Raw genomic sequence first — 22,763 nt, forward strand, 5'->3', positions numbered from 1 at the left:
AAATACCATTGAAGGTGTACGGCTATCAGATATGCCAGCACTTCAGCCTACTAACTGGATGAAACTGAACCACATGGATATTAAGTTAAAATCAAAGCAGATTAGAATTTCTGAAAAGTCTAGCGCAGGCCTCTCCTTTTGCAGATTAGAAAAGTCGAGGCCTAGAAGAGTTAAATGACTTGCCCAATGTCTCACGTAAGTATGAGAAGCCAGATCTCCCAACTTCCTGTTCCAGAGAAAAGAAAAATTAAAAGAGCAAAGAAAAACACTAAACCATCATAAATGTAACTGCTACTCCAAATCCAGGCAGAAAAAGAAGACAATACCATGAATGAAATTCAAAGACATGAGCACGGGGCGACTCCAAATTCACCGGGAGGTTACCTACTAAAGCAGTTAACAGCAGTGTGTCTCAAACTCACTCTGTTGGATTCGTCGGCATCCTCTTCATTGATGGAGCTGGAAGGGGAAGGAGTTGCTGATTTGCTTGCCGGAGGTGAAGGCGATGTGTGGGGCATACTGGCACCTCCCAAATTCAAGCCCAACTGGGCACTGAGCTGAGATTGGTTGATGGTGGTGAGCTGGGCAGGAGGCATGATCCCAGAACGAGCAGCATCGGTCATGTGGACAATCGACCTCATGATCAGGGAGGGATCCTGACGATATTGTGACACTTGTGCGTGGCTCTGGTCCTTAAAAGGCAACAGCGAGAGGGAAAATGTTTTAGTTTACAACAGTATCGACGAACTTACAATGTTAGTAGATCCTTAGATACATCTGTCACCACCTGTCTGTCAGTTTGTTGTACTGTGGTGGCTTGCCTGGTGCTGTGACTCTGGGAGCTATGCCCAGTGGTGTCATGAGGGTTGGTGTCACCCAGTTCAGTAACTCATGATGTCTCCATCCCCATGGACCTCCTCCCATACCAGACCATACAGAATCCTTAGTAATGTTTATCATCAATTTTAATCACAGAACCGTATGTGATAAATATAGTTGTAAATTGCTCAAATGTACTATTGCTTAGGTTATCTGAATACTAACAACAACATTGCTCTGTAAAATCTTTCTATATTGAATTATAATATCAATAGCTATAACATTATGAGTGAGGGAAGCCTTTTTTTAATTTTTCTCCTTTTCCTTTAATTACTGCTTCATTCTCAAAAAAGTTTTTGATGTAGGTTCACAAACACTGATTACCACAATATTGTAGTTCAAACACCAGAAAATTTGACAAAATCACTGACTATATAAACACCAGCAGCGACGAAAACAACAGCACGTGCTTGTAGGTGTAGCGCTTGCAGAGGAAACCCCGTGATTCGAAGCGTAGCGTCACTGTAATCGGGTGATAATGACAGCTCTGACAGCAGCACGGTGGAAGGTTCAAAAAGTAAATGTGCGTACAGCCTTAGCCTCGGAGGTATACCGGTCCACCTAAGCTGGGCTTACAAAAAATGGTTTTTGTTGTTGTAACTAACTACAGGGATATTTTTATAAAAAATAATAAATTTCTGCTGAAACACTGTACAAAATTTTTTTAAACATTTTGGTGCCACCCCCTCTGACAGTGTCACCTGGCACAGTCTGTACCCCCACACGCCTCCTTAGTGATGTCACTAGCTACGCCACCAGTATTTCAAATATCAACAGGGTCGCCCATGGTGGACAGGCTTCTGCGGTGCTTTCAGACTAAGATAGACTAGGAAGACAGGCCTATTGATCTACTTCCCAAAACAAGCCAGTGAAAACCCTATGAATCACAACTGAATATTGTCCAACATAGTGCTGGCAGATGAGTCCTCCAGGTTGGAAGGCACATAAAATACACAGTGGCCGCAAGACCCTTGAGCATACCAATGATCATGGAGATGGCACGGGACCAAGCAACGTTTTATTCTATTGTACATGGGGTCACCATGAGTCAAAGCCAACTTGACGGCAACTAACCAGATGGACTTGACCTGTCACAATTTTTTTTAGGTGTGACCTATTGCAGGATGGCAGTTTCTGATAATTTATTAAGTTAAGTACTCATGCCAAAAATGTGAAGAGTCTGAAGCACAAAACCCAAGTACGCAGCCCAGTTTATTTTACTATAGAGCTGAGGACTTACACAAAGGCCACAGGCAAAAGAAAGATAAACTTTCAACTCCTGCTTCTTATTGAGAAAACCCTTTCAGGCTCACCAATTGGTTTACCATCCTACTCACATACGTAGTTTCATTCCATTAGTTTTTTATCCATCCTCACAACTGGACCAACAAGCAACATCATAATAAATGGAGAAAATATTGAAGTTGTCAAAGATTTCGTCTTACTTGGATCCACAATCAATGCCCATGGAAGCAGCAGTTGAGAAATCAAGTGACGTATTGCATTGGGTCAATCTGCTGCAAAAGACTACTTTCAAGTGTTAAAAAGCAAAGATGTCACTCTGAGGATAAGATGCACCTGACCCAAACCATGATATTTTCAATTGCCTCATATACATGTGAAAGCTGGACAACGAATAAGGAAGATCAAAGAAGAATTGATGCCTTTGAATTATGGTGTCAGCAAAGAATACTGAATATACCATGGACTGACAGAAGAACAAACAACTCTTATCTTGGAAGAAGTACAGCCAGGATGTTCCTTGGAAGAGAGGATGGTGAGACTTCATCTCACATACTTTGGACATGTTATCAGGAGGCAGTAGTCCCTGGAGAAGGACATCACGCTTGCTAAAGTAGAGGGTCCGCGAAAAAGAGGAAGACTCTCAATGAGATGAACTGACACAGTGGCTGCAAAAATGGGCTCAAACATAGCAACCATCGTTGAGGATGGCACAGGACCAGGCAAAGTTTCGTTCTATTACACCCAGGATGCTATGAATCTGAACTGATTCGACGGCACCTAACAACAGTTTTTACCCAGCTCCATGAGAGAAGAAGAACTCGTTCTTTATTTTATCCTTCCAGGAATGCATATGACACACAGGGAGGACGGGCTGGAGAGGCACCGAGCTTTGGTTTCACAGAGCAAACATCTGTTTGCTTTAGGGCACCCTTTCTGTAAAATCTGCTGTGGTTAACCAGAGGGTCATTCCAATTCTGAATTATATTGTCAACGGCATCTGGGACTCATTCAATGTCTTTTGGATGGATATCACTTTTTTCATCTTAAACCTGCTTTGTTTTCTTTTGTTTAACACACCCTGATTTAACGTACTGGTGGATTTTTTAAAATATGTATAAAGAGGTGGTAGAGATAACTCAGAATTAGTTTTCACTGAAAGTTATTACAATTACATCCGTGAGAAGCCTTCTCTGCTTTTGGTAGTCACATAAAAGTCTTTAAAGTTGCTGCTTCTTACTTTGTAATTCCAAAGCATCAAAAAATGAAGACACGATTTTCCAGTGACTTACTTTAAGACTTGTCATTTAGAATGAGTGTATGATTTTAGTGAAACCAAATTCTCTTGACTCACAGTGACCCAGAATCTAATTTTATACACAAGTCTACAAATTCTTAACTGTTCCTCTTTTGAGTCTTTCTAAAAAGGCATGTTTTGCTTTTTAAAGAAACAGAATGATCAGTAAACAACTCAATTAGGACATTTGGTTTCTTAATATTAAATATACGAATACCACTAAATAAGAAGCTGTATCGATCACCAGAAAACTAGCTGAATAAATTATGACCTATGCACAGTAGAAAGTGTTATGAGGCTTTAAATAATAATGAATTAGATTTACGTGTATGGACCTTGAGCAGGGTTTCTCGATTTTGGCTCTACTGACATTCTGGACCAGATAATTCTTTGTTGGGGGGAGAGGGACTCCTGTGCTCTAGAGAAATCTGAGCAGCATCGCTGGCTTCTCTACCCACTAGACATCTGTAGCCCCCTCCCCAACCCCTCGCCTAGGCCATGACAATCAAAAATGCCTCCAAACATTGACAAATAGCCCTCATGGGGCAAAACTGCTCTCATTTGAGAACCACTAACCTAAGAGTGATATCCAGGATATACACCCAGTTGCCGTCCAGTTGATTCCGACTCATAGTGACCCTATAGGATAGAGCAGAACTGCCCCATAGGGTATCCAAGGAGCGGCTGGTGGATTCCAGCTGCTGACTGTAGCTCTTAAGTTGCAAAATAATTGTAGAGTACAACCCCTTTTTGTTGAAAAAAAAAAAGGTAAAAGTAAATCCTGTTAACAGGAGTCCCTGGGTGATGCCAAGGGTTAACTCACACTCAGCTCCTAACCAAACGGTTGAAGGCTCGAGTCCACTCAGAGGCACCTGAGAAGAAAGACCTGATGACTTACTTCAGGAAAAAAAAATCTGCCATTGAAAACCCTATGGAGCCCAATTCTACTCTGACACACATGGGGTCGCCATGAGTCAGAACGACTCCCCACAACTGGCAACTGGTTAACTGTTAACAATGGGGTTGGTCTGGAAGAATGTAGAGGGGAGTGTCTTAACTGTTTCCATTTACATCTGTACTGTTTAGATAAGACTGTGAACAAAACACAAAACAAAACGAACAAGCAAAAACTAAAACACCTCTGTCAGAAAAAAAAAACTAAAAAAAAGTAAGTGGTCTAGATCCTGTAGCTATTGCGAAGGTTTCTTTCCTGTTTCTTCATAATTTCTGAATTATTAAGCTGCTGTGGACTCCCTGGAGAAATGTGTTGCACAGATCAGGACAAACCCACTCTTCCTCGTCTCACTGGCAACATTCTCTTCCGTTGTTCCTAAAATATTACATCCTATTGGTAGGCGTCCTTCTGCTTACTTGGATCACAAAAGTGGTTTTTCTGCTATCACTTTGTCTTAATTTTTTTTTTTTTTGATTGGCATTCTACCACATTTACCCATTTCCTCCTCAAAAATTGAGCTGTCTGTCCACTCTACCATATTCTTGAGCAGTCCAATCACTGCTCATCTATGTCACTTCCAGCCTCCAACCATTAGCAACCAAAAAAAACCCCACTGCAGTCAAGTCATAGAGACCCTATAGGACAGAGCCGAACTGCCCCATAGGGTTTCCAAGGAGCAGCTGGTAGATTCAAACTGCTGACCTTTTGGTTAGCAGCCAAGCTCTTAACCACTGCACCAGAGTAAAATTAAGATAAATAGCTTACTTACTAATGGTTGGAGACCTGGTGGTGCGGTGGTTAAGAGCTCGGCTGCTAACCAAAAGGTCAGCAGTTCAAATCCAGCTGCTCCTTGGAAACCTTACGGGGTAGTTCTACTCTGTCCTGCAGGGTCGCTATGAGTTGGAATCGACTTGATGGCAATGAGTTTGGTTTTATTTGAGTTTATACATCTTCCAGAAAACTTTTTAAAGTTCTTCAGGCTTATTTAAATTTAGATGTTTTAAAGTTATCTACAAGCAACTTCCAGAGAACACTTAGATTAAATATTTTGATTTCCACTGTACAATAATGAATCAGCTAACCCGCATGGCCAAGAAATATGATAATTAGATTTATGCAACTTTCTCATTAACAGAGGCACTGCTCTGCTGTCCTTGCTGCAGTGCCCATGAAAATCAGTATGTATAGATGCTTGATCGATTCACCTACCACCTTCAACATTTCAGATGGATCTTATAGCCAAACAGAAGTCCAAAAAGCAAGTCTCCTTCACTTCATTACCTCTTCCCGGGGTGGGCTAACCAGTAAGCGCGGTATGCACTGGTTTATAAGTAAGCAAGGTAAGAAGGAGCTTAATTGTTTACTTACTAATGGTAGTGAATAATTTCACATGGGTTTGTGAAGTCGTACACTACAGATTAGTAAGTAAGCACAATTAAGTCTGTGCCTACCTTGCTTATTGGCTAATTCATCTCTGCCTCTTCCTGAATTCCACCTGCAATTTATGCTGTTATTATGCTTGGTTGCTCGAGAGCTCCTGCTGACTTACAGCCAAGTGTCCATATTAAAAAACAGCATTTAGTGCGTGCTTATGAATACCTGGGTGATACAAACAGCTAAACATTCAACTACTAGCCTAAAGGTTGACAGTTCAAACATACCCAGTGGCACCTCAAATGAGAGACGTGACGATCTGCTTCCAGAAAGTCACAGCCTTGAAAACCCAGTGCAGCAGTTCTAGTCTGCACACATGGGGTTGCCATGAATTGAAACTGACTCAACAGCAACTAAGGCCGCCATTACCACTGTGTGCTTACCATGTGCCTGCATTTGTGCCAAGTTTTACATGTAATCTCTAATTTAATCTAATAACTCTCGGAATCAGAGAATGTAATTATAACCCTTCTTAGATAAGAATAATTCTCCAGGCCACCCTGCTAGCTAACGATTCCTCCATGGAAAAGCTTGTTCCAGGGGGCCTCGGCGCTTCAATGGTGAAGGTGTGTACTGGCAGAGAGAGAGAAACAGAGCTCTGGGCTCTCCACCACCGTTATCTCCCTTTGGTGAGATTCTTCATAAAATTTCACTAAAAACAACTGGAGAGAATGAGAGATCACTGCTGAAGAACATTGGTAGTGGGGCCAACGTCATGGTAAAACACAGAGCTATTTGCATAGTCTTCAGGTCCAGAAAGATACTGGCCCATCCTTCTTGTCTCCCACAGATCAATATGCCAAGGACCTCTAGGATATTTTCGAATAACCTCTGAACCACATAATCTATGCATCAAAACTTTCCAGCATTTACTTGGTCCACCATTATCCCACAATAACTTCTGATGCAGGAGGATTATAGTATAAGAAGATCAAAGGTCAGAGTGTCTCTGTAGAGATTCAAATTCCTTTAGGGGTACCAATTATTAACTGCCCTGGGGAGCCTGGAGATCCCTAACAGCTCCAATCATTTTCCATAAAAAAGGCAAGCTTTAAAAGACTCCTCCTTTGATCTTAGGATTCTCACTTAAAAAGAGAAAGATGTCGGGTCAGTTTAAAAGCATTTATTGAGTGCCTACTATGTGCCAGGTCAGAAAGGCCATATATTACAATGCTCCTATTCTTGAGAACTAGAAATTTACCATGTCATTCTTTTAGACATTAGTCCCACTAAACAAAATCTAGTGGACTAACGAATTTACCATGACAATGTATAAAACCAAAAACCAAACCCACTGCCGTCGAGTCGAATCTGACTGATAGTGACCCTGCAGGACAGAGTAGAACTGCCCAATAGAGTTTCCAAGGAATGCCTGGTGGATCTGAACTGGTGACTTCTTGGTTACCAGCTGTAGCACTTAACCACTACACCACCAGGGTTTCCTTACAATGTATGGGCAAGAATAATTCATACATGTGCCTCCAAAGAGCTCACAATTTCTTGACATCATAAGGAAACTTATGGTCATGTATACAGTCCTAAGATATTTAGTGTGTTTTTTTGTAAATCATGACCTCTCACTTGTTAAAATGAAGTCTTAGAAGATTTACCAACAATCACTGAAAGGCAACTAATTTTGCTCTCTCTTAGAGCAACCACTGCCACTACCATTCCCAAGAGCTGAATGCTGGTAGCTTTTTCAATTCCTTTGACAATTATATTTCATATGTAATGTCTACTTGTATCCTTTGCTAAATTGTTAAGCTTCTGGATAGAGCATTTGGGCAAAACTCACTCTTCCTGGTCTCACCTTGCCCTCTAATTGATGATATTAGACAAGTGTTTCTCTACCTCAGCAGTATCGACAGTTTGACTCATGTAATTCTTTGTCGTGGGGAGACTGTCCATACCTGGCCCCTATCCACTAGATGCCAGCACCACAGGCGTATGCGGGGATGCGCGCGCGTGCACACACGCACGCACTCACACACACACACACACCCCCTTGCTCCCAGGTTGTGACAATCAAAAATGTTTCTAGACACTGCCAAATGTCCCCTGGGAGGCAAAATTCCCCTGGCTGAGAACTGCTATATTAGACTAATATAATGGAAATCTTTCCTTGCAGGGGGAGGGGAAGGGGGAGGTGTCCAAAGCTTATGTTCTGCCCATAAAATAGAAAACATGTAGACAAACGAGATTCAGATTGTGATAAATACTGCAGAGAAAATACATAGGGATATATATATATATATATATGGCCCTTGTGGCGCAGTGGTTAAGAGCTTTCAGCTGCAAACCAAAAGGTATATATATATATATACACACACACACATATATAAAATACATATATACATACATATAAAATACATATACACACACATATAAAATGTATGTATGCATGTGTGTGTGTGCTGTATGTATGTATGCATGCATGTGTATATATATGTGTGTGCATAATCGACAGGAGGGTGGCTACATTAATTCAGGTCAGTAGCAAAGGCCTCTCAGAGAAGATGACATTTGAGCTGATATATAGAGGACCAGAAGGAGCCACCAGAAGGAGCCAGCCATGAGATTAGCAGGGCAGGCATGGTCTAGGCAGAAGGAACAACTTGTGAAGGGGGACAGAGCTTGTCATGCCTGAGAAACGGAACGGAGGCCAGCAGAGCTGGGGGAAGGGTAGGCAAGGTGAAGAGTGACGAGTGATGAAAATGGACCAGTTCCTGCAAGGCTGGGAAATCAGGGAATGCTTCCCTGAGGAGGTGATCACTAAGTAAGGTATAAAGACAGAGTAGAAAAGAGGAAAGAGCAACCCAGAGAGAGAAGAACATGTGCAAAAGGCCAGGGGCTAAAACCATGAAAAGCCAGTGTTACAGGTGCAGTAAAAGCACGGCTGGCGATGAGGCTGGAGGCCAGAAATGCCCAGGATGGCCAGGTCTTATAGTCTATCCCAGGAAGTCTGGATTTTATTCATAGTGTAGAGGGAAGCCACTGGCAGTTTACAGGTTAGGCATCTATCCAGTGAAATCATGCATTTCAATAAATACTAACTGAACATGCCTCATGGGCAACCCACCTAAACCAATTGTGGACATTCCGATGTAGATTAAACACACATGTATAGCCTAACATTCTCAACCTAGGTTCTGAAGAGTACCCAAGTTTTGCAGTCACAGAAGGGCCTTCAGATTGGGCAGGCTATAAAAAAACCCAAACCAAACCCATTGCCTTTGAGTCGATTCCAACTCATAGCGACCCTACGAGACAGGGTAGAGCTGCCCCATACACAGGGTTTCCAAGGCTGTAATCTTTACTGTCACATCTTTCTCCCACAGAGTGGTGGGTGGGTTCAAACTGCCGACCTTTTGGTTAGCAGCCAGGCGCTGAACCACTACGCCACCAGGGCTCCTTGGGTGGCTGTAGGTCCTAGGAAAGGCTCTGACTAATAGGAAGGGTGTTGTCTTCTATCTATTTTTGCCTTACATTCATTCATGTAATGCTCAAGAAAGCCCTAAATACTGTGTGTGTGTTGGGCGGGGGCGGGGGGGGGACGCCCAGCTGAGGCTGGTTTCTCTCTCCACCTGATAAAAGAGCCTCTGTCCTTTTTTTTTTAAACAGAAAATCAAGGAACGGGACTCTCTAGCAGCTATTTCTTATTAAGTTACCTGAAACCCAGTCTACTATTGAACATTAGTCATCTGAGGGAACTTTTAACATCTAAATCATTCTATATTAAAAAATGAAACTTTACAAGACTAGCGTAAAGAAAACACCAGAATCTCCCGTGATAAATGCAACGCCAAATAAAGATAGGATCTGGGATGTTGGCCTAAACACTGGGGCCTCCTGGGGCTCTGGCTCAAAAGTTCTGCCTTCTTTTATTTGAAGAAGGACAAAACAAAGGTGATGAGAAACTTCTGAACCCCTGAGAGTTTCTCTTTGACGTAATCAAGACTGAAAGAGAAATGAAAGGTGAAAAGCTGCGTCACTGTGTAAATCATCGATATGTTATATTACCATGTCCATGTATTACCTCACGGAGAGATATAGCTGGATTTTTTTGTTTTCTTTTTTGGAGTGGGGTGGATACAGTTTGCTATTTTTTCTTTAGCCAAAAAAACTCTCTCTTGTTGTGGTTAGCTGCCGTCCAGTGGGTTCTGACTCATGGCCACCTCATGTCTGCAGAGTAGAACTTCTCCAAAGGGTTTTCAAGGCTGTGTGTGACCTTTTAGAAAGAGATGACCAGGCCTCATTTCCAAAGGTGTCTCTGGGTGGTTTTGAACCACCAACCTTTCTGTTAGTAGTCCAGAGCATAACCCTTTGTGCCACCCAGGGACTTCCTACTCCCTAACTCTCTCTACATGCTCAGAGTTTTTCTACTCATTCTCTCAGGCGTGGAGAGAGGACCACATCCTCTCAGAATACACCAGTTCCCTTCTCTCTCCCTCCCATGCCCGGGCTTGGTATTTATCTCTGGACTGCAAACTTGGCAGTACAGAACTGGTTTCTGTCCTTTTGTAAATATAAGATATAAGCTCTCAAACTCAATTTTTTAAATTTAAATATTAGACATTATCGTAACATTTCAGCCACTTTAACTCATCACAATGGTGTTTGCTTCCCCGTGGCTTGATTTTATCATACAGGATTTTTAAAAATCTAATACGCAAAGGTGTCTAATGGATCATCTATCTACACTCAGAAATAACGATCCCCCTGTTAACTATTCAATGTTGGGTTTTCATAACGCATGATAACATCCAGTTAAGAAGCAAGTAACCCAAATAAGACAGTATGATGTAGCACATTTTCACTGGGCGAGTTTTTTAAATCAATATTTCTGGAGAAATAGAGTCATTAAACAATTATCTGTAATAAAAATTACTTAGTAGTAATGAATATCAGAGTAACTAAAAATATGAAATTCAAGCCAACTCTGAGCATGTAATTATATGCTCAATTATTTAGTTATATCTGACAGCAATATCAAAAAATTTAGGAATTAACAACAACCAAGGGTGATACATAACTATTACAGCTTGAACCCCCAAAGCCCCTGAAACAAATAGTGTTAGCCAAACACACACCCATGATAATTACATACCTGCACACCACAAGCTATATGTTCATCAAAATCTACATTGAAATAGATAATTTCTGCTTAATAACTACCCTCAGGGTTATAATTAAACATCCCTACATACACATGAGAGTTTTCTGAAAAAGAGTCTTTCCAAAAGTTAATTTATAGTTTCTTACCAAAATAAAAATTTCAAGAGTTTATTGCCAATTAATGGTATTTTACTTATACACTCTATAATGCCTTTGTTTTACCAAGGAGTCACCTCCGTGCTTATTTTATTCAGTTCTAAGTACTAATTTTAAAGTAGAATTCTACTTTTACAGCTGTTTATACTCGAATAAACCCCATTTCCCCCATTTTTAGTTTAGTACCAAGATGTGATCTTAATAACAAGTATTCTTTCCTTATCATGTATTCATGTTGTATCAGTCACCAGAAAAAAAAACCATTGCCGTCAAGTTGATTCCGACTCACAGCGACTCTACAGGACAGAGTAGAACTGCCCCATAGGGTTTCCAAAGCTGTAAGTCTTTATGGAAGCAGACTGCCACATCTTTCTTCCGCATAGCGGCTGATGGGTTCAAACTGCCTACCTTTCAGTTAGCAGCTGAGTGCCTTAACCACTACACCACCAGGGCTCCTTGTCACTCACTAAAATAAAAATTGATTCATATATTCAACAATAAAAAATTTATTGAGAGACCATATATTCCAGACCTGCGGCTGTTCCAGGCTCAGGGAAGACTGCAGTGAATGAGATAAGCAAGGCTCTCATCTTGGTAGAACTTATATTCTGGTTGGAAGGAAACAACCCATAGACAAGCAAACAAGACCATTTCAAACGGTGACAAGTGCTGTGAAAAAAGGGAATGGGGTAATAGTATAGACAGTACCCTCACCACTCTCAAAAATACTCGAGCCAGACATGCCCCAAAAGAACTGAAAGCAGAAGCTCAAACAGATACTTGTAGACCAATGTTCATTGCAGCATTATTCTCAATAGCCAAAAGGTGGAAACGACCCAAGTGTCCAACAGGTGAATGGACAAAACAAAATGTGGTCCATACATACAATGGAATACCACCAGTCATAAATAGAAATAAAGTTATGATACATGCTACAACACGAATGAGCCTTGAAAACATTATACTGAATGAAGTAAGCCAGCCACAAAAGGACCAATATTGTATGATCCCACTTATGTGAAATATCTAGACTAGGCATAGGCTTAAAAACAGAAAGTCATTAGTGGTTACCAGGGGCTAGGGGATATGGAGTTGGAATGGGGAGATAATACTCAATGGATGCTGAGTTTTTGCTTGGGGTGATGAAAATGTTTTGGAAATAGTGGTGATAATTGCACAATATTGTGAATATAACTGACGCTGCTGAATTGTACTCTGAAAATTAGTTAAAATAGCAAATTTCATTTTATATATATATTTGCCACAATAAAAAATAAGTAAATTCTTTTTTAAATACTTGAGTCACGTCAGTTTTATTCAGAGATCTGAGTGATGTAAAATAGTGCCTCTTTCGTACCTGAACTATTGGTAAGTACTGGCCACACTCAACTATAGATGATATATGCTAAAAACGAGATACAAAAAAATAAACCATAGCACTACTTTCTAATAACATTTTTCCTTCTTCTTATTGTTAGGTGCCATTGAGTCAGTTAGGACCCACAGCAACTCTATACACAACTGAACGAAATACTGCCCAGGCCTGCACCATCCTCACAATCGTTGCTATGTTTGAGCCCACTGTTGCAGCCACTGTGTCAATCTATCTCATTGAGGGTCTTCCTCTTTTTCACTGACCCTCTACTTTACCAACCATGATGCCCTTCTCCAGGAACTGGTTCTTAAATGTTATAAACCAAACATAATAATCGTGTATCATACTTCACAACAACTAATTGGGTTTAATAGAAGTTTGGAACACGGTCCTACTTTAACGGAGGACCTTAAAGTTAATTCAGCTTAAAGACAACACCCATATCATCAGGGTCACTAAGTATTTATAGGCTAAGAACAAAGAATATTTATTTTAAACTCTGTATGATACATAGAAGGGGCCCTGTGGTGCAGTGGTTAAGCAGTCAACTGTTAACTGAAAGGTCAGTTGTTCGAACCCACCAGCTGCTCCGCAGGAGAAAGATGTGGCAATCTGATTCCGTAAAGATTACAGCCTTGGAAGCCCTAAGGGGCAGTTCCACTCTATCCTATAGGGTCACTATGAGCTGAAATCTGACTCAACAGCAAGGGGTTTGGTTTTGAGTTTTTATGGTACAAAGCTATTTTCTCTTCAAAGACAGCCAGCTCATAAAAATGTCTACGGTCTGGGCATTTTCTGGCAGACAACTGTCGAGGTATAATCCAAAACCAACCAAACCCAATGCCATCAAGTTGATTCTGACTCACAGAGACCCTACAGGACAGAGAAGAACTGCCCCATAGAAACCCTAAGAGTTTCCAAGGAGCGGCTGGTGGATTTGAACTACTGACCTTTTGGTTAGCAGCCAAGCTCTTAACCACTGCGCCACTAGGGCTCCTGTCAAGGTATAGTAACAGCTAAATTAAAGTTGACTTTTGGCAGTACACATCTTTGAAGCAGCCATCTCTAACTCTGTGAACTGTTATATGGAGACACCGGAAATCAAAGAACAATTTTATAGAGTATACTCTAACTATTAAAGAATGATAGCTAGCACACAGTAGGTACTCAGTAAATATTTGCTAAAGGTTAATATGGTTTCAGTTTTATAATTTACACTTTGAACAAATGGGTCCTACTCCATTCAAAATGAGTATTATGCTTACATAAATCAATCTTTATTGTTAACTTATAATAAAAATACTTTTGACCATATTACGACCAAAAGTAAACACTACTGAAATGATCGCTCAATTTTTATGAGAAATTGCTTGTCTCCCCCAACGACTAAATGCTTATCGTCCTGTAGGATTTAGCTCTGCAGCTTCCATTGACAATGGCAATGAACACGTTCATAACAATAATAAGGGCTTGTTTTAATAGAATGTTCCACGCATTAAACACATTAATGACCCATGAAATAACTGTTTTATCTGTAACACATTAAACAACATTGCTAAAACAACGTATTAATTGAGAGTCTGCTATTTCTCCTAACGTAAGATTTTTTTTTTTTAAGTATAAAAATGGCATGGAAGTCATTTTGTAAAAATAAAAATAATTCAACTTCAAAATTAGAGCCATGCCAAATGACTGTAAAACTCTTAAAATACGCCTGGTAATTTTAGATGTGCTATTTTAATAAAATCCTGTTTTTCTGATCAAAAATGGTATCTGTCCAGATGATGATGTCAGAGTCTTAGGAATATTTTAAAAGCTCATAATTTTTTTTTTCCCCCCTTCAGCATGCATGTCTTCTATAGGACTTCTTTTCCTCTTTTTCTACCTTTCCTTAACAGGTAGGGAAAGTACAGTACTCAAATATACCTTTCTTACTATCATCCCTTACAGTTTTCAGTGACTCCATTTGATATTACAAGAGTGGTAATATAGCATTTTCTAGAAATATGCCCTATCACAATTAAAACCCAAGGAATATCAAACAGAACGTGACACTCCCCTAAACTATAACGTACGGAGGATAACGTGTGTGAATTATCAGTGTGTTTTATAAATTCTCTTTTGGGGGGGCATACAAAATATCAGACTAGAGACAATTATTTTCCTGTCTCTTAGCTATCAAACAGAATTTTGAAATTCATCAAAGCTCACCTTCTGTTATGTACAACAGGCTAGGCTGAAAAGAATGTTAACAAGTTCAATTTTCATTCAATCAGCACTACTGCTCTCTGAAATGTTTCATTGCAGGAAAGAAATAAAAATAATCTATATGGTAATTATCAGGCTGAATCCCCCAGTAACTTTCAGCTACATGAAAGGTCAGTTCTATTCAAGATATTTTATCAGTCCCCTGCACATACTCCTGTGCTGTCATTTTAAATCTGAACAGCATTTTATTTTCCCATTTACAGCTACCTGCAGAATTAAGTACTTAAGCCAAATAAGAAAAAAAAAAAAAAAAAGAAAGAAAGAAATGTTGAATGCTGGCAAAGGCTATAATAGCATAAAGATAAATCGTTCAGCTGCTCTCTCCCTAGCCTCTAGGGCTGCAGATTTTTCTTCTCCTGGTGCACTGTGGGTATTCAAAACTTGTTCAACATGATTTCATTTCATTTCAGGCACTGCCTGAGAAAACTAAATTACAGAATCAATCATACAGAAGGTCAGAGTGAGACTTCATTACAAGTATTGCATGCTTGCATGAATATCTTTCATTTATGACTGACCCAATATGTCACAATAGCTGTCTAGTAAAAATAATCCACTTTCTGAAATTGATGTACTACTGATGTCGGTGCTACTCAGCAGGCTGGGCAGATTAGAGAGAGGTGCTAAAAAAAAAAAAAAAAAAAGGAGCCCTTTGGAGCACACGTTGTAGATTTTTAGAATCGCAACCTTTTGTAGATTTAAATAATTTCCAGATGATCACCTGAACGGACGGCAACGCTTAGAGGTAACCAAAATACGCTGTTGGTTTCGACTTTAGCCAACCACAGCCTGATTTAAAATATACACACCCACAACAAGCAAATCAAGGTTGTTCTCTGAATTCTCCAATGCATCGACATTCCTTGTTTTTTTCCCAGCAATTCGCTTTTGCACACCGGGGCATTTATTTGCATGTTTTAAAATATGAACGCTGATCGTTGCACTCGTTTTAATCCACCCCCTCCTCTTTTTTTTTTTTTTTTTGTTCTTGCTCTCTGTTTTTAAATATAATGGCATGAATTTAAGGAAGATAAACATGTTGTGCTTGTCAGCAATAATGCTGCTAATCAGTAATGTGACAAACTGTCACTTTTTCTAAAGGAAAACCAATGACGCTCTGAAGAAAAGCTAGTTCAACACAACATAAACAAGCTGGCTTTTCTGCTTATATGATAGTCCTAATTCACCACGGCAACCCTTAGCCGACAGCCATATTCATTTGGATAATAAAACTTCTGGCTTGCCTAAGGTATGAAATATCCAGTGCACACTGGGAAGACAAATGCATGATGGATAAAGTATTATTTATTATTTTTCTGGTGACCTTCCTGAGGGAAATCTCCGAAGAGGCTGCTACAGAGTATTATGATGTAGCCAACCAACTGGGTACCCTGAGGGAGACAGACAAGAACCTTGACATAGCCTATTTTTAACCATGCCTCTGGCAATTCTGAATTCAAGTTTATAGGTGAACATGGCAGGTAGTACATAGAACAAAGCCAACGACACATTGTATTCATCATAATTCTGTCCCGGTACATTTTATTTTTTCCCACATTTGTGATTTAAAATCCCATGACATTTCTTCAAGGTGAAATTCTACTAGAATTTTCAACAAGATTAGTTTGTTTCAAGCCAATTTAAATAGTCTTCTGGTTCAGCAAAACTCCAAAAAGGCACCAATAAACGTGACGAGGCTCATGTAAATACCATGACAACAGCCTGCACTTAGCTAAAGTACCTAGACTACTAAGAATCAATGAAATAATTCAACTGCTTTAGTGATTAGCAAGACATTACGAGCATTAAAAATTGAGTCCTCTGTCCCCACGCCAGTCCGTGAAAGCATTGTTCTCTAAGTGTATGTGAATATCATAATTATTTTATGATTCCATCTTTAGTTCTTTCCAATACAGTAAATTCAATTGACCATGAAATGAAATTTCATAGTCAAAATGCCTCCTTTACACTTTTTTATAGCCGCAGTAACAGTTTTATAGGTTTAAGGCACAGTCATTCATCAGATGTTTAATTTAGAGGCAGATTCTTATATTATTAATAAATATTTACCAATTTAATAAAGTACACATTTTAGCATACATTTTATGGTCTTTTAACTATTTCCACAACTTCAATTAGCCTTGCTGAGCATCTATGAATAGCGGGTGAGCCCTGGCAAACTCCCTTGGTGACTAAACATCCTTTTTATATTTTCCAGGCACAACACTGCAAGCCTGATTGTAGGGGAACGGAAGATGGACTCCTCCATTCCGGTGTCAAATGGTCGGAGACGTAAAAAAAGTCCAGAGGAAACAATTATTTGTGATGGCAAGGAACGTTTATGAATACTTAATAACCAATTCCCCATTGTTCACCACATGCTTTTCTGACCAAAAAGCAAAAATAAAAACCCTGATGTTCAGCTCAAACACAAAAGATCAGAGGCAAAGAAAATTATGTTGCCGCAATCCTATTTGGGAAAGTCATCCTATATTTCAGAGCGCACCCTGAATCTTTGCACCGCTAATCCACTACACGTTTTGCAGTCATCTGTTGTATCTGGGGAATTAACAATGAAACCAATAGACATCTTGTATGGTCCTAATGTGCAGAAAAATGTGTAAACAAGCAATAGGACTTGTTTTTTGTTATACCAATATATCTGTTTCATTTTACCAGGGCTAAAAAAAAAAGAAAGCCCTCTAAACTATTAATCTTGTTTTAAAATGTCTGCTTAGTGCCTCACCTAGATAGACGTGAATGCAAACAACAAACCCAGCAGAAGAGTTTCAAATACTTAAGCAGATTTACCCTGGTGATTGCTGACTATAATTGCACACTAAGAAAAACAGAACCAAAATTATTGCATTAGTAATCTTGGCTCTCTGGAGTGCCTTATTCAATGTTTATGACAATAAATACCACAATTAGGTATATTTTACACAATAACCCATTCTATATTTTCCTCTGCTGGTTATAAGCAATTCCCATCCCCACACCCCACCCCTTTGCTTTGTATCACAGTTAGATATTTCACTGGAGGTAGGAGCAAGGCATGTTTCATAAACAGTATACTATAATCCAACCAATGGAAAAGACCTAGACACGTGACAAGGACTTCCATTTGTAAAATCTCTCCTGGGCAAACTCAACTCAAGCACACCTCTGTGTCAAACCAAAGGCAAGGAAGGATCAGCTGCTTCCAAACCAATGAATCAGATTTCTTAAAAACCATTTCAAATAAGAAGGATCTCATGGACCCAAGATCCAACTCCTCTTTCATGTGACTGTCAACCAACCAATACCCTCTTGTTCAACACCAGGAATCCTTCTAGTTTCTGCACTTAAATGGCACCAGGGATAGCAATCCACATGCCCACAGGCAGGAACACATTTCAGAACATGGACTGTCTGATCCGTACCACGAGAAGTACGAGTGATAAAGAACACTTTGGTGGCATCGTGGTTAAGAGCTCAGCTGCTAACCAAGAGGTCAGCAGTTCAAATCCACCAGCCGCTCCTCAGAAACTCTGTGGGGCAGTTCTACTCTGTCCAATAAGGTCGCTATGAGTCTGAATCGACTCAACGGCAATGGGCTTGGTTTTTTTTTTTTTTTTCAAGCAAGAAACGTGGTACCTACCATATGCAACCCACTGCTATGAAGCACACCATCTTGTTCCACGAGATTTCTTGAGATTGTAATGGAAGGAAGATCCAGGCTTTGAGGTGGAAACTGGGGTGTGAATTCACTTCCCTGGGAAGGCAATGGGTCGCTGAGGCCTTGAAAGGGTAGCAGAACATCAGGCATGCCCAGGGTGGGGTCTGACTCCGGAGGAGGCGTGATGGGAGGGATTTCAAACTCCTCGTCCCCAAGGCTTGGCGTATGGAATGTCTGCTAAAAGGAAAGAAAACATAGGTTATCTTCATATTGTGTTCCTATACTTATTTCTCCTTGGGGTGGGGGTGGGGGGAAAAAGCGTTGTGTGAAAACACTACACATCTAAGCCAAATATCTATTTCTCAAATGAAAACATCTTAAACACAGATTTCCATTTATAAAGTTTTGCTGATCATTCTGATTAAAGATTTAAGTCTCATTATCATATGGTTTTAATGGAGTATCAGTATTAACAGTTTTTTAATGTGTACTTAATTAGCAACATCTGTCTTTGTTGTTAGCTGGAGCGTCCGCGACATCAGATTTGGCTATATAACAAATTGCCACTTTATTGATATGTTAGTGAAACAGCTCAAACCGCTTCCATTATCCACATGCTTCATAAAATGCTGACGACTTTGTGGAGCACACACAACATTAACTCAGAAGTGAACATTACACATATTTACTTTCTGCTGCAACATATAAAGCAAGGAATAATACATTTGTGGCTTGGTTTTTTTAATTTCCTTTCTGGTAGATTCCTGGGTGCAATGAATGCTTCAATGGGAACTGTTACTGTTTGTAATACAACATTTTACACAAGGATTACCATCACTCATATGAAAAGGTGTCATTGCTTTTACTTAAACTGTAAGGGGGGGTTGGTTTTCTTCTGTATCAACACGTTAACACATATTCACCAGAACATTCTCTATGAGTCTTTGACTTTCAAAGACTATCTATTCATACGAGCATACAGCTGTATTGATATAGCTGTACTAACCACACGGATGTCGTTCACTTATGTGGACAAGCGCTAATTCTCAAGATCTAAGTAAATCTGAAGGCACTGTTTTTCTTCACTGCTACTTAGATTCTTAAAGACAGTGTTTTAAAATAGGGCCTTCTGATACAAGTCAGGGCTTGTCTTGCTCAACCGCACTAACAATTTTTCTTAAAATAGAACTTGGATTTTTTGGGGGGAGGTACAAGGTCTAGAATATGAGTTTGGTGAGGTGAAGGAGCTGGGGGGAGGGTTGCTCAGATATTTTGTATTCCTAGCTCAGAGGTTCAAAGTTAGAGTTCATTTATTATTTATAGTATTTGAAAGAATGAATCAGTTCAAGATCATTTGAATCAGCTAAGAGAACTAATTCAGGGATGAAAATCATCACTCTTCAAACTATCATTGATAACATAATGTGGTAACTACTTAAGAGAAAATAGGAACTCACGGGGAAAAAATTTTTTTTCTTGTATATAGAACCTGTCAGCTGTCATTATTTGTATCTCGCCAGAAATAACAAGGTCCCAGGCTATGGAAGGCTATGGCAGGACAATTGAACATCTTGAGGTTCTTAGCAAATTTAAGATACTTAAAAACACTGTTGCCTAATGCAACGTCTGAAAGCTGGAATTAAATATGGGATTTTCTGACATGGCTATGTGAATGGTGACCCCCTCCCAAAGGTGTCAATTTCTTACCGCGGGACCCGGAATTCTCGAACACAAAGGGATGAATTGGCCACAAACGTGGCTGGCTAATGAACGTAACCCTATGGCTGCATTTGCCGTTATTTTGGCACTAATGTGGTCTAGTAACAGATGCAACTGTAATTTGTGACTCATTTGCCACCTCATTACTGCTTAATGAAATCTAACATATCACATTAACAATACGGATAAACACTCATTCTTGATATGTGGCATTTGGCTGTTTTCATTACCACTGTAATTAACACTTGAAATATTATTTCAATAAATATTTAAGGTACTTTAAAAATGGTCAGGGTAATCATGACACAGACCGAAAACATAAAGCCAATGTGTGAATTTCTAACTCAAGAGCATCCTCCTCGCTGCGGTGCTGTCTACAGGGCAATAGCTGCGTGAAGGGAACTGGTTTCAGGCACAATTTAGACCCTGCAACGCTCAAACCTAAAGCCTTCCTGAATTAGTTTGCACTCATTAAAATGTTGAAAAACCAAATAAATTTACGTTTAATGCAGTGACTGGGAAATGAGGCACATGGAAAAATGTAGTGTGTTAGCCTCTACTTGGGCTTTATTTTTCGCTCAAGAAAACATATACAGTGAAATCATTACATAGGAGTACCGCATAAACTCTAACATAAAGCACTTCTTATGCGAGGCAGTCAAAATTAAGGAGGTCTTCACTTTTATTTTTGTTAAGGAATAGAGAGCTATCATATGTAATATGTCCCTATAGTGTCATTTTTTTAAGACAAATTAATTTTAAGTTAGAATTCAGTATGTTACTCTATCACAACCTAATAGGACAATCCAATGAAATTCTATTATATAACCAAGAGAATGCTAAAATCTTAAACCACCTTTAAAGACAGGTACTGTATTAAATATAAATATAAAGTTAAGCATTCCTTAAAGAGTAACCCCAAACAGTGGCTGGCTGAGATTATAAAAACAAACATGGAGGGCATCAATACAAAAAAAAACACTGGTTTTTGCAAATATGCCGTATGACCCGTATCAGATTAATCATTCAGAGTTTATAGGACTACTTTTCACAGATACTGACTTTTCAGTGTTTACCTTGAACATGTTAAAGTAGTATGTACATGGTTAAATACCATCTGTACTGCAATGTTCAAAACATTTGTTCCTTTTGATAAAAATGCAAATCTGGAGAACTGTTGTATCAACATATAACAGCCAATGTCTGACACGGTGAATTATCACAGCTGGAATTAAATTGTCTCTGAACAGCTGCTGGCACTGGAGCTTTCATCAATGTTTGATTCAAACGTCGGGAGAAAAATCCTACAGAATGAAACATCATGTTGCCCTTACAGATGGGGTTTGTGTTCATTATCACAAACAACACAGGAGCCAGTGCCAAACGATACTCCCTTAGCTAAGCTGTCTTCTTGGTTACAGATGATGGTCACTGTAAAAATGACTAATCTAAGACTACCCTTCATTCTTTAGACCTCATTTATTCTAATAATGTCTCAAATTTAATTTCTTTCGTATCACTTGCTTCCCCGTACCAAGATCACTTACGAAGCCATTATTATTTTCATTCTCTGGGGTCAAACTAGTTCAGCTTCCTATATTTGAATATATTTGGAAAATGAAGACTTTTTACTACATGAATCGCAAGAGAAATGTTCCACATTTGGACCAATTTCACTCCTGTGTGTTCTTGTTTTTAAAATCTCAAATCTCACAGAGTCTACCGTTTTTCAGGAAACCATTTTCTTGATCTAGTCAAGATCGAGGTTTCTCTGGAGGGCAGGCCAATGAAACCAGACCAACGGCCCTAAGTCAGTAAGAAGGGAAGGCAGTAAAAACATCAACAAGATGTTAATCCCATTTGCACCCATAAACTGAAGACAAACCCAGAGCCAACATGGTGCTCCATTTAATTTCCATCACCCAGTTTTCCGATCTAAGACCAAGTCTTAGAGTATCCCCATCCATTCATTCAACAAATACTTACTGAGCACCTACCGTGTGCCAGGCACTGTACTAGGCTGAGGAGATCTAGCAACAAACACAATACTCATTTCGTACCATCCACACCAAAAACCCGAGAAAGTATAATACTGTTGTCCCAACATTTTCCAAATCACAAACACCTTAAACTATCCCTATAGATATGAAGTTAAAATATTTTCTATTAAAAGTCACTGCTAACCTGGTTTCCATAATAACCACTTCTCTGCTTGGACACCAATTCAGTTTGTTTTTTACATGCACATATTGTTTATATAGTTCCTCATATGTATATTTTTGTTTGTGTATACCTGTTCTCCATCAAGAAATGCGTGCGAAGTTACTAATGTTAGTAATAGCCTAGGGACAACTTATAAAATCTTGTCAGGTTATTTTCTTTTTCAAAGGACCTTTTTCATCTCTTCTCCAAAGTTCTTACTTTGTGCCACATAAGATAGAAAAATTGGATACTTCGCTTTTCCCTGCAAGCCTATTAAATTATCTAAATAGCACCCAAAACACCAACACACAAAGAGGCAGACACCTACCTCACTGGCTGCAAAGAACGTGTTGTTAGCTTCAGCCATGTTCATGTAGTTGCTGTTGCCACCAAACTACAAGAAAGCAGATTGTTTTACGTTAAGTACACAGCATAATAAAGAATGACGGCTGTTAGTAAACAG

The 22,763-nt window shown here is 39.5% G+C and overlaps 1 protein-coding gene across 4 annotated transcripts in view; it reads right to left on the minus strand.

The window, feature by feature from the left end:
• Positions 1-22,763, minus strand: part of TOX3 (TOX high mobility group box family member 3) — a 137,056-nt gene that overhangs the window by 13,142 nt on the left and 101,151 nt on the right. For 2 of the 4 annotated variants that reach the window (XM_049864004.1, XM_049864006.1), the window contains exons 2-4: positions 22,629-22,694; positions 18,362-18,613; positions 423-692 (exon numbers count right to left, since the gene is read on the minus strand). In XM_049864004.1, coding sequence (XP_049719961.1) covers positions 423-692; positions 18,362-18,613; positions 22,629-22,694 — 588 coding nt within the window. Of the gene's footprint in view, positions 1-422; positions 693-18,361; positions 18,617-22,628; positions 22,695-22,763 lie in introns of all 4 variants that reach the window. The other 2 variants (XM_049864003.1, XM_049864005.1) reach the window with 1 other exon arrangement.

This window comes from Elephas maximus, chromosome 21 (genome assembly GCF_024166365.1).
Source record: "Elephas maximus indicus isolate mEleMax1 chromosome 21, mEleMax1 primary haplotype, whole genome shotgun sequence".
NCBI lineage: Eukaryota > Metazoa > Chordata > Mammalia > Proboscidea > Elephantidae > Elephas > Elephas maximus.